Here is a 13,649-nt window from a genome sequence, read left to right as displayed (position 1 = left end):
GCTCATGTTCATCTTGTGGTCAGTCATGACCCCCAAGTCTCTTTCGGCCATGGTGTTAGCGAGTGTAGCATTGCTGAGCCTATAAGTGTAATGCAGGGTTTTTTTTCCCTGGGGTGAAGCACCTTGCATTTCACTGTATTGAATACCATCAGGTTTTCATCTGCCCACCTTGCAAGCCTATTGAGGTCAGCACATGTAGACATGCCCAGTGGGTATTAGGCCATGCCAGCGTGGATAAATATACCAGGCCCAGAAGTAGCAACCTCCATTATGTTGCTTTGAGTGGGCTGCCTCCTAAATCTGAAGTACTGTAGCCACACAGCTGTTCAGGGAAGCCAATTATCACTGCTGAGAGAGTGTCAGTTAGTCCATTTCCATGCTGAAGTGCTGCATAGGTACAGTTGCATCTCTACTGGATTAGAAGGCACCCTGAAAAAGGCAGTAGAGTATACTTGAGGATTCTGGTGTTGATTGTGGTTGGTTTACTAAATAAGCATGGCCTGACACAAGCTCTGAGTATGGTTATTCTCTTTTGTCCCTCAGGTAACTCATTCAGGCATTGTTTTTCCAAGGCCACTGATGTGTGAGAATCTGCCATAGGCTCATTCTTGGCACTCGCTTGCCTATTGCCTTCTTGTAGCTGGTTGGCCAATAAGTGTGAGTCTGAGGTCTACATGTGAGCACCAATTTTGTATGTGAAAAGAAATAATATGTAAATATGAATCAACAGTGGTTTACACTTAGGTATCCCCACTGACTGTAAAGGAAACTTCTCAACCAAAAAGAATCAATGAGACTTATCTTCTGTGATCAGACACACAGTGGTTAGGTGGACCTTTGCCTAAGTCAAAGTATGTACTGAAACAATTTGTATCTAGTCTTATACAATTAATTTTCAACGGACCTTAGGCATCTAAATCTCTTAGGCACATTTAAAATGTTTACCCATTAACCAAATGGACATTTTAATCTAAGAACAAACTAAATTAGGAGACAGGTTATACTAGATTAGTTGTTACTACTGTATTTTATAATCTTCTTTCTTCCTTTATTGTATTGCTGACTTTTTTTTCTTCTTATATTTTTATTATACCTACCAATATTCTTTCACACCAGTAGATTTAAGAAAACAATACCTGAACTCATTAGAAGTATAGGGGAGGAGAGAATGGAAAGCAGGAGAGGAAATAGAAATAGGGGTAGAGGAACAATGGGAGCTCCCAAATCCTAGCTTTAGAGGGGACTGGGTCTTGAGAGACTAAATCTTACAGCAGTGAGGACTGCTGGGATCTGGCAATGAAAGTGCAGTGCAGGGCATGGGGTACCTGGGCAAGCCCAACTCCAGGTCTGGTCCTAGCCTGGCTCCTGTCTACTGTTGTCCTGCACTCCTAGTCAAAGGTGAAACATCCTAAAATAGTATTTCATTTAAATAGGTACTATTTTGGAGCATTTCAGCCACTCTTGGAATGTTTCAAAGGACACACACAGCTGGACGTTTGAAATGGTTTGTTACATTTACTTGCACCCTCAGGCTTCCCCCTAAATCATTGAGGGGCTTCTGAAATTTTTCTTCACTCTTACTAGCTAGGCAACATTTCCATTTAAGTCATTCTGCTTTCTTAGTCATTCTTGCCATCAAGTTTGTTTCTTCCTCTTTCTGTCATCTAGCATAACTCATGCTCATAACTGTTTTATTCAAATCCTTATTAGTTCCTGGAGGTTGTCAAATTACATTATGTCTTTAAAAACTTGTGCATGGTTATATAAATTTAGATATGTCATGGATATCTCTTCTGATGTTATATCCTGACCTATAGAACCTGTGGATATGACTTCCAATTTTAAATCTCCTATTTATATGCATGTAACAGATTTACAATTGATTGAGTTGTTGTAGAAGAAAGAAATAGCTATATTTATGTGCTTTTCTTGCCTACATCTTCCATAGGTGGAAGAAATGCTGGACATGCTGTATGTATGTATGTATGTATTATTACTATTATTATTGTAGTAAAATAGTTGCTATTTTCCAGTTACAATTGGCAATGGTGTGAGTAGGGCAGGGCAACAGAAGCAACTGCCCTGGGCACTGGCAGGGAAGGAGTGGGGCATGGAAAAAATAGCTTTTGCCTCATCTGTGTGACTGATTATCCTGTGTATAGCAGCCACTCTGGGTAGCTGGCTGCATTGTTACACAGCTGACAATTGCAATATTTGACATTTTTAACAGCATTTAGATCTAAGTGGGTATTGCTCTGGATAAGGGCTGTTAAAAAAAATGAACAAGAACAAGATAGCCTTTCTCTCCTTGGCCTAACCTTAATGGCTTCAAATTGCCTTTTTCTATTCAGAAAATTTTATGGTATCCCCTCTCACCCTGGGCACATCGAATTATTACAAAGATGAAACGTACAGCTGTTTTTTAGCAGGACAAAGAATAGAAAAAAATGCAGGTATTTTTCTAGGCAATTAAAATAGCAATTTTTTTTTATGTTCTATTTTGTTGACAGAATTGAGTTGTAAGCATTCTATGTAGCTTCTGGTTACCTGTTCATTAAAAACAGAGACATCATTTATATTTAGTTTTTCTGCTTTTTCAGCTCTTCACCTTGGTCATTGCAATTGGAAAGAGTACTGTATCAAAGAGTCTATTAAAGTTTATTGCCCTCAGGCAGGTGAAGATACAAAGCACGCTTGCTAAAACTGGTTGTAAAATGTCTTTCAGCTAGAGGCATCTGATCCACGTGGAGGAAAAGTCATACAGTCTTTGAGAAATCCATCCAGAATAAATATCTTTTGGTCTTTGTTATATATGAATTTTCCTATCCCATAAAACATTATTGTAGCATTTTACACCTTAATTCAACAGTTATTAAGAAAATGCTGTGAGTCTTAATAAAAATCTTGTTAAACAACATTTAAAAACAATTAGAAACCTTTAAAAGAATGTGTACTTCCAAGAATGAAATATGCACAATAACTAACTTTATTTAACCATTGCTATTGAAATACTTCATGAAAATAACAACAGCCTTCAAATACTTGAAGGGCAATTAGAGGAAGGATAAAGATGAGCTTTACTCTGCAACTGTAAGGGACAAGGCTAGGAGCAATGGCCTTAAATTTCAGCAGAGGAAATTAAGTTTGGAGATAAGGATGAACATGCTGACTATGAAAGTAGTCAATGATTAGAACAGGCTACCTAGAAAAATTGTGATATCACCACCACTGAATTTTTTTCAAGAGGAGGTTAGACAAACCCTTGGCTGGGATGGTTTAGTCAGGAATGATTAAGGGGCTGGATTAGACAACTTCCAACCCTATTCCTATGAATTTTATGACTTCTGACAAAACAAGTGTCTATGAAAATAATGGATTTCAAGCATTACTTTGAAGCCATTGCAAGCAGGTATTATTATATATTCTTCCTGTTACAAATTGGATCAACTGTATCATAATTCAAATAAGCCTGGTTTCTTTTCTTTTCTTTTCTTTTCTTTTCTTTTCTTTTCTTTTCTTTTCACCATAAACTGAGAAGAGCATAAAAATGTTGTACTTGTTGCCAAAACAAGACTTGAGTCTATCCTGTTATATACAAGAGTTTAGGGCACTAACGCATCTCTATTAAGCATCTCTATTCGTTATATTTTCTAATAAGCAAATTACATGGCTTGTACTAGAGCCCATGCATTTTATCTAAAAGTTGGCAATTTATCAAGCATTTTTACTAAATATTGCAACAGGTTTAGTGGCATTGTTTTTAACTACTTTTCAGTTCATAATACATTTAATTGGTTTTAGCACAATTAACAGTCTTTACTTTCAACTTGATTAAATTGTTCTCAACAGCTAAATGCAATTGGGTCCAAATTTTCTTCAGTTTACTACTGTACCTACTAATTTAATTAGGACTATGCATATAAGTAAAGAGAGCAGGATTTTGTGATCACTGGGCACGTCTACATGAGACGCTAACTGCGCAGTAACTTAATAACTACAGATCCTGGTTTTCTCTGAAAAAAAAAGATCCCCAATTTTCCGATATAAAAAAGTAACGCAAAATCCACATTTTTCCATGATTAAAATGAAACACTACTACTACTACTACTACACACACACACACACACACACACACATTAGTGGTGTTTCACTTTAATCACAGAAAAATGTGACTTTTGGGTTTGGGTTTTCTTAAATCCAAAAACGGGATTTTTTTTTTATCAGAGAAAACCAGGATCCCTGATAATAACACTGTGCATTCAATCATTACATCCCAAGTGCAGAACTTTGCATCTTTCTTTGTTTAATCTCATGTGGTTAATTGCAGAACATTTCTCCAGTCTATGCAGGTCATTCTGGACCTTAACCTTACCGTCTGGAGTATCTGCAACTCTATCTAACTTGGTGCTGTCTGCAAATTTGCTTCAGATGTTTAACATTACAGGAGGGATAATTAAAGTTTTTCATTAAAACCAAGTTCTGTGATTTGGAAGCTTCCATCAGTTGTGCAAAGGCCTCATGCACCTTCTCTGCCTGGTTTGGTGGCCTATAGTAAATGTTCACCATGACATCTCCCCTGTTCTCCCTTCTGAACTTTACCTATAGGCTTTCAACAGTCCTACCTTTTCTAAGTAAAGGCCTACCTTCCACTTAGTATTACACCTCAGAACATGTATATATCACCCTTACATACAGGGCGATATCTCCTCTTTTTTTCCCCATATGTATCCTTCCTGAACAAACTACACCCATCGATGACCCTACTCCAGTCATGTAAACCATCCCACTCCTGCAAACACCAAGATACTAAGATCCACCCTAATTGCTTTTAAAGTTCTCTGGATTCCTAGTACCATTGTATAGTCAATGCAAAATGCATATACAGCATTTGGTGCAGAGCTCATGGCTTCCTCCATCTCAAGGGACGATTCATCTCAATGGCCTACAGGGTTAGATTCAATCTTGCATGGTCTGTTTTTGCCCCAAACTCTTGCATTCCTTCCTATCTATTGACTACATTTCAACAGGAACTTGTAGGATGCCCTCATCCCTGCCTAGCCAAGAGGTAGATGGTAGGGTACTTTTCTGGAAAGTGTATTTAAACTCACAGGCTGAGGGGGACGTAGAAGTCAGGGCTCCTCCTTCTAGGGCAAGTTATCTTATTCATTATGAGTTGTTTATATGACCACTGTGAATCCAGCTCAGTTTCTTGAAAGAATGCTTAGAGATATCTACTCCTGTGGGGGGATCTGAAGCTAAGGGTCCTGAGTGGTTTGAGGTACCTAGGTTCCTCAGAGGAATAGATTTCAGAAACACTCATGTATTTGATATTTCCTACACAGTTGGCTGTTATAGAACTGATTATGAAACTTCTAATTCAACAATTCATTGCAAAAGGACCTACGCACCTAACATGCTGTTTGGAATTTCACCCAGGGATCACATACTTAGATCTTAGGCATTGTATTGCCTACCTTGAAGATGTCTAAGTCCTTCACTGAGTCTAGCAGGGGATATGATTTAAACAGAATGCCAGAATGCCAGAATTTTCCCTTACTTCCCCCTTGATATAAATTCTGGCTTCTGAAATTAAAGTGTTCATTTTTATATAAAGTTATAAATTCTGTCTTAAGTCACATTTACATTTACATTGACTTTTCTAAGGATAAAATTCAGTTGAAGAAGAAGGGAATAAGTCAAATTCATATGGGATGGACAGTTAATCTTGATCAGACTAATCTCTAATGTACAAATTATAAAACAAAGGAGTTCCTATATCAAGAAAGATGTTAGAAGTGCAAGAAGTATTTCATCTGCTTTACACTCACTACTTTACTATTTAATTAGGACAAGGTAAATGCTTGGGCCAAATGTTTATATCTACTTCTCTTCCTGGAATTATTGGGAGCCTCCACATGGTCTACTTTCTTCCTCCATCTTCTTTTTATCATAGATCAAAAGAAAAATACTGGCCACAACCATTTTTCCACCAAAAAGTGCAGATTTGGATTGACTGAAATTCACCCCTATTGATATCTTAAGAAATTGCAGCCCTAGTGAAGAAACTACAGCCCTGTAAACTGCATGTGCATCACTTTAAAGCTTTTTATAGTTGCCTGGTTATATTCTAAATGCTGTCCTATACATCTAAACACAGTATGGTAGTACAGAGTTTCTTACTGTTGACTTTGCAATGAGAAAATGTTTATGACTTAGACATGGATTTTCCTCTCTGAAAAGTGAACAGGCTTTATTTTCCTTTTATGTACCTGTGTTTATTTGTAGTTTTAGTGAGAAAGCAAACCAAGGTATTTTTTTTCCTGTAATCCCATTTCTATGTGACAGTTAACATGGCAACAGGTTATCTTGACAATATTAAATAATTATTTTTATGTGGTTACTAACATCTGGTTATTTTCAGTCATCATTTCACTGATTAACTTAAAAAACAAAACAAACTTCCTCCAAAAGAATGGTCAGTAATTAGGTAACTTATTGTTTTAGGATACAGGCAGCTATCACATGTTCCAAAATAAAAAAAAAAAATTGCGCATACAATTATACACTTAGTGGATACCTTTCTACATAATCCAGCAATCTGGAACAGTGGTTAGAAGCAGGAGCATCATGGCCTCCAACTGCATAGAGAAAGCCATCACATGTGGCAACACCTACACCTCCTCTTCTCTTGCACATGGGTGCACACATATTCCATTTATTTGTGTGAGGATCATAATATTCCATTGAACTCAAACAGGAACTTCCATCCCGACCTCCAACTGAATATAACCTTAAAAAAAAAGAAAACAAAACACACATAAAAACAAAAATGTCAGTACAAGAAGAACTCAGAGAAGAAAATTATAGATTGGGAGGATCTTTTTCCTTTTCACACCTGTAATCTGAAAAGTAAGGGGCAGGAGAAGACAGCTTGTCAAATTTGAAACTCACAGAAATCTCACTCATTCAGAATTAATCAATATCATTTCTACTGTCAAATTCACATTACACTTTCTGTTTGCCTCAGTGGAATGGAAGTCATTTTCTTGTTGGGCAAGTGGCATTTTAATTTTCAAATAAAAAATGCATGCTACCAAAACATACTTTCTTTCTCCTTGATAAAATATCTCATAAGAACTTGCTGCACTATTACTGCTAATCTCCACTTGTGGTATCAGAGGTATAAATGTGCAGAAAAGTAAAGGTGCTAAATTATTATTAGTTATCTGATTCAAATAAAACTAGGGATAGACTGAACAATGGATGAAACTAGATGGAAAATAGAACATCAGAAATAATAGATCTGAATAAACATTATTGTAAAGACTTTAGAAGATCTTAGAGTCTTACGATAATATAATGGGGCTAAACAAATTTTTGAATCATATTGAAAGTAAAGGCTGCTGTGAGCAGTTTAGAAATTACCATGTAAGAAAGTAGAAGCAATACTACCTGATTTAGGAGAATAATCATGCCGATTGAATAGTAAGATTATAAATTGTGACTATTTGAAATAATACTTGTAAAGGCTGAAAGAGATTTGCATAACTCATTTGAGGAATTATTTTGGGTATCAAACGTCCTTGAAAAACATGTCTGCACAAAGATAACGCATAAACAGAAAAAAAGAAAGAGTAACTTAAATGAATTGTTTACTGCAACTGGTTCATGCAGCTGTAATGAATGTTGATTAAAATGATACCTCCATTTACAAATTGCATAGAAGCTTTTTACTGATTCTGATATGTGCCACATACTATTTCTATAACTAGCTAAAGTTAATTGTGATAACTGCCTACAGGTGCTGCATTCGGTGAAAGGACTCATTCTATAGAAAACAGTCCTTTTAAGTGAAGCAGGGTAAAGCAGAGCATCTAAACATAGAGATATAATAATCTTTATTATATGATAAATATACTGCATGATAATAGGAGTTGCCAGACCCCATTACTGAACCAGCGAACAGGGGCAGCAAACAGGGCAAGCAGTTTGTAGACAGTTTGCTGGGAGCAAGAAGAGGAAGGGGAAGGGAAAGAGAAGCCAAGCACCAGGCACCAGATTCTGCCCAGGGAAGATAAGTGATCCAGAGCTGCCTGTGCCTTTGACTTGCTGAGTGTTGATTTGGTGGGCTGTTTGTGTGTTGCACACTGGGAGCGTTGCTAGCTGAGTGACTGCTGATTGCTGAGGGCTCTTATACATGTGTTCTGGGAAGCAGGGGGCACTTTAATTAGAGGGGCTCTGAGAGCTGCTCTAATTAAAGCGCCCAAAGCATGATGTATATCAGCATTCCCACACTAAAAAATGGCAGCGGGGGAACTTTAACTCAAGGTCATTAAACAAACTTCAGTTAATGTGCCCCCGCCACCATTTTTCAGCACAGGGATGCTAATACACATGACACTGGAGTCTGCTGGAGCATGGTAATTACCACGCTCCAGAAGACTTGATTAATAGAGTCTGCTCTGATGTGCTATAATTACAGCACATTGCAGTAACCTCAGTGTCTGTGTATAGGTGCCCTGAGTGATTGCTGCCTGTTCCTGACAGAAGCCCTAATAAGGGGGCAGAGCCAGTCCAGGCCCAGCAGGGTATAAAAGGAGACTTCCCAGGTGACCAGGGTGCCAGAGAACAGAGGCAGGAAAAAAGGCAAGCAGTTTGCAGGCAGTTCACTGGTCAGTTTGCTTCTCCCCACCCTCCCTCTCTTGAGGGGAGAGCTTTTCAGCTTGGTATGAAGAAGAAGGGAAAAAGAAACCCTTTTGGGGCCAAGGAACAGTACACAGGCCAGTGTTCAGGTGAGTTTGCTGGGGAAAGTGTGCTTGGAAGAAGGGCAGTAAGAGAGAAGAGGCCAATTCAGACCCAAGGAAATGGCTGGAGGACATTGCAATGCCAGAGCCACTGTCACTGCCTCTGCTTGTACCTGTGAGGTTTCTGTTCAGGCAGGACTGCTCACCACTGAGGCTTCCATAGAGGTCCAGGTTTGGTGATTTGGGAACCATGGGTTACAGGTTCCTTCTGGTGATGGCCTAGTGGATGAATGCCTATGATATGAGTGATGTCTCTCAGGAAACAGGAAAGAAAGGTACAGGATGAGATGGTGAGGCTCCAAAGCATCCTCCACCATGAGGAGTTCATTGATTCGATACTGGAGGAGAACTCCAGGACTGTGGAGGAAGAAATGTCAGAGGCAGCACTAGAGAAGGGAGAAAACATGGACTCCCAGGAAGGTAGAAGCTCTGGCAGCAGCAATCAGAAATCTTCATCTCCACCTCCAGCAATTTGTCTGGAGAATAGATGTGGAGACCTAGCAGTAGAAAGCAAGGAACACTTTTCATTGGTAGAGGAGAACAGGCCAGGCTGCCCAAAGGTGGGAAGGACTGTTGGCGATAATGTTGGCAACAAATGAACAATTCCCAGGATCCTTAAAATTCATTTTTTTGATGGAATATTCAAAATTGATAGTGTGAAAAAACCATAAATCAAACCTTCAAATTATGAGGGGTACTGTCTCTCAAATACCTGCCCCCCCCCCCTGACACGCACACATGTAGCAGCTGCAACAGAACACCAGTGTCAGGTATACCTATCCTAAGCATTGGAGTCTGCCATCAATGGCCAGTTGAGGTTTCCTCCAAGCGGTGTTGTTTCCAGAAGGGGGTCGCCAGCTGGTCCTTCTGGCTGGATTGTTAGAGTGCTGGTCAGATCAAGAGGGTGCCACCGAGGGTCACTCTTTACTGACTATTATCCTCCTCTGGTAGACTTCCATGCTCCCCCCCGTTTTCAGATTTGCCCAATCCAGGGGTCCCTGACCCTCATGGGATGTCCCTTGGGTGGCTTCCAGGAGGCATTTGTCAGCCCCTGAGGTCATGTCCATTGGTATGTGCAGTTTGGAGTGTCCCTTGGTGATTTTGATTAATTTAGTTTCTGGCATTGTCTGGGTTCTGAGAGTGGCTGATAAGGAGGTATTATTCAGTCCCAATAGCCTGTCTATGGCATTGATTAAGTCAAACCAGGGCTTCTGGTCCTTTAACAATGACGTTTCATGGAGTTCAGGGGCTCTGTACTGATCCTTTCCTCTTCTTAGTTTGGGGTTTCATAGGTTTTAATCCTTGCTCATTAGCTCATTATTGTAGCTAGCTACTGTCCTTACACAACCACTCACTCACTCCCATTCATATAGAGATCAGCCCAAGACATAGATACCGTAATTCGATTCCCATCCTTGCTACTATTGTTACAGGGTACAACTTACTTCTAAAAAGAAAATACATTTGTTACAAGGTTGAATATATAAAATATAAAAGGTGAAATGCCACGGTACATACAATAGATAGAATGCCCGGTAAAATGAGGGGAAAAATACAAATGCACAATACCATACTATATCTCTATAAGCCCTTATAAAATGTGATTTCATAATGCACCAATTTTATAGCATACCTAAATAATTCCATATCCTTATCCTTATAGTGAAAAGAAAGAAGAGAAGTGAGGAAGGAAGAAAAGGCAGAAGAAAGAAAAATACCCCGAGGGACTGGCAGCACAGGCAAGAAGCCTTTGCTATGTGGAGTGGGGGGGCTTTATGGTATTGGGGCAGGCAAAAAGGGGGCTTCTTGTTACAGGATCAAAACCACTGCCACCAAGAAGAAGTGACAAGTGGCGGTAGATGGTGAGGTGGAGGGATCCACCTGCCAACCTGACCTGTAGTCTTGGGAATTCTGCTGCTTACCTAGAGCCCAGATCCAAGAGGTCACTGAGGCATTACTGAGACTCACCCAGCCCTCTGACTACAAGCCCATGCTGCTCATCCATGTGGGCATCAATGATACTGCCAAGGGAGACCTTGAGCAGATCAAAAGTGATGACAGGACTCTGGGTGGAAGGGTGAAGGGACAGTGGCCCAGGTGGTATTCTCCTTGATGCTTCTGATCAAGAGGAAGGGGCTGGGCTGGAATAGACTCATCCTGAAGATCAATGCATGGCTGCATAGATAATGTAGCCAGTAGGGCTTTAGTTTCTTTGACCATGGTATGTTGTTCCAAGAAGGATTGTTAGGAAGAAACGGGGTCCATCTAACAAAGAGAGGGAAGAGCATCTTCACAGACAGGCTTGCTATCCTAGTGAGGAGGGCTTTAAACTAGGTTTGCTGGGTCATGGGGACCAAACCCCTGAGGTAAATAGGAAGTGGGTGACCTGGAGGAAGAGCAAGGAGGAGGGGCAAGAAGGGAGGTGTTCTCATTCTTCCTGAGAATCAGGGCAATTGACTAGTTACCTCAGGTGGCTGTACATGAATTCACAGAGCCTGGGAAACAATCAGGAAGAACTGGAAGTCCTTGCACAGTCACGGAAATATGACGTGATTGGAATAACAGAGACTTGGTGGGACAGCTCACATGACGAGCACTGTCATGGATGGGAATAAACTGTTCAGGAAGTACAGGGAGATGAGAAGAGGAGGAGGAGTTGCACTTTATATAAAAGAGCCATATGATCACCCAGAGCTCCAGTATGAAGCTGGACATAGACCTGTTGAGAGTCTCTGGATTAAGGTTAGAAGAAAGAGCAACAAGGGTGATGTTGTGGTGAAGGTCTGCTATAAACCACCAGATCAGAGGGAAGTGGTAGATGAGGCTTTTTTCAAACAGCTAGCAGAAGTTTCCCAATAACAGGTCCTGGATCTCCTGGGAGACTTTAATCACCCTGAAATCTGCTAGGAGGGCAACACAGCAGTGTGCAGGCAATCCAGGAAGTTTTTTGAGAATGTAGGGGACAACTTCCTAGAGCAAGTGCTGGAGCAGTCAACTAGGGGCTGTTCCCTCCTTGACCTGCTGCTCACAAACAGGGAAGAATTGGTGGAGGATGCAGAAGTGGATAGCAATTTGGGCAGCAGTGACCATGAGTTAATTGAGTTCAGGATCGTGACAAAAGGCAGAAAGGAGAGCAGAAGAATAAGGACCCTGGATTTCAGAAAAGTAGACTTTGACTCGCTTAGGGAACTCATGGGCAGGATCCCCTCAGAAGCCAGTCTGAGGGTGAAATGAGTCCAGAAGAGTTGGCTGTACTTTAAATAAGCTTTACTGAGGGTGTAGGAACAAACCATCCCAATGTGCAGGAAGAGTAGCAAGTATAGAAGAAGACCAACTTGGCTTAGTAGGGAACTCTTCAGTAAACTAAATCACCAAAAAGAAGCTTATAAGAAGTGGAGACTTCAACAAACAATGAGGGAGGGGTATAAGTGTATTGCTGTGGCATGCAGGGATGAAATCAGGAAGGCCAAAGTGCGTTGGAGTTGCAGCTAGCAAGGGATGTGCAAGGTAACAAGAAGGGTTTCTACATCATTAACAAGAGGAAGATCAGGAAAAGTGTGTATCCCTTACTGAATAGGAGGGTGAGGGGCAACCTAGTAACAAAGGATGCAGAAAGGGGTGAAGTATTCAATGCCTCTTCCACTTCAGTCTTCACAGGCAAGGTCAACTCCCAGACTACTACACCTAGCAGCATAGTTTGGGGAAGAGGTGAGCAGCCAACAGTGGTGAAAGATCCCAATTTTCTATGATATAAAAAAATCCCCAATTTTCAGATAGAAAAAAATAACCCCAAATCCACATTTTTACATGATTAAAATGAAACACCACTATATATCTCTATGTTAGTGGTGTTTCATTTTAATCACATAATTAATGTGGATTTGGGGTTACTTTTTTTTAAATCCAAAAATTGGGGATTATTTTTATAACAGAAAACAGGATCCCTGCTGGTCATAAGGAAATCTGGGACATCTGGGACACTGCCCCTCTACCCCCACCTCACTCTCTGAAGTCAGGGCAGGGGTGCTGTGTCTTCCTGCCTGACTGCTTGGGGCGCTATGCCAATTCATCCTGCTCCACCTCTCCTCCAGACTACACCCTGTGCCCTTGCATTTCCAGGACACTCGTTTTATTTTTCACCAGCCAGCTGGGATCATCCTCCATAATCTGGGACCATCCTGGCTAAACTGGGATTTATGGTCACCTTAACTATGTGGAAGCCACTGAAACTATATACGTACTCACAAATTGTGAAATATTGACATCTAACAAAAACATAAAACATTGTGTAATAGCTAAATTACACAGAATAGAACCATCACACTGGTTTCTGATCTTTTAAGGTGGCATACTTTGTGCTTATTGCCAAGGATGCAACTAAGTCATGCTTGATGGGTGCGGTACAGCTGCTCCTTTAATCTTGTTCATTTTTTCACAGCCCCCTACCACTGATTGGCTGAGGAGCCCTGGTGGCCCCATTGCTCACTACTGAAAGGCCAGGAGGCAAAAACTGCAGCATATTTAAAACTCTTTTTTGCCTCCTGGACAATCAGGAGTGAACAGTGAGTGGAAGACCATTGGGGTCCCTCAGCCAATCAGTGGTGGGGGAGACAGAAACATGGTGAAAAGAACAAAGTTAAAGGAACCACTGTCCAGTGCACTTCCAGTGTAGATAGATAGATAGATCCTTACTTATTGCCCATAAGGATCTCTTGTTGATATCAATGGAAAGTTCACATATGCAAGGAGTATAGAACTTGCAGTAAATATGGGTATTCCAAAGATTAAATTTGCACTACAGATTATAAATTGTGCTTTAAGTGAAGATCTCTACAAACTACCATA

The 13,649-nt window shown here is 40.4% G+C and overlaps 1 protein-coding gene across 1 annotated transcript in view; it reads right to left on the bottom strand.

The window, feature by feature from the left end:
• The window catches only part of KLHL1 (kelch like family member 1), a 556,958-nt gene that overhangs the window by 24,318 nt on the left and 518,991 nt on the right, over positions 1–13,649 (bottom strand). The window contains exon 9 of the mRNA XM_019488567.2: positions 6,578–6,790. Within this exon, the coding sequence (XP_019344112.1) occupies positions 6,578–6,790 (213 nt within the window). The remainder of the gene's footprint in view (positions 1–6,577; positions 6,791–13,649) is intronic.

Source organism: Alligator mississippiensis, chromosome 1 (assembly GCF_030867095.1).
Source record: "Alligator mississippiensis isolate rAllMis1 chromosome 1, rAllMis1, whole genome shotgun sequence".
Taxonomy (NCBI): domain Eukaryota; kingdom Metazoa; phylum Chordata; order Crocodylia; family Alligatoridae; genus Alligator; species Alligator mississippiensis.
This window is presented reverse-complemented; position numbering and strand designations above follow the sequence as displayed.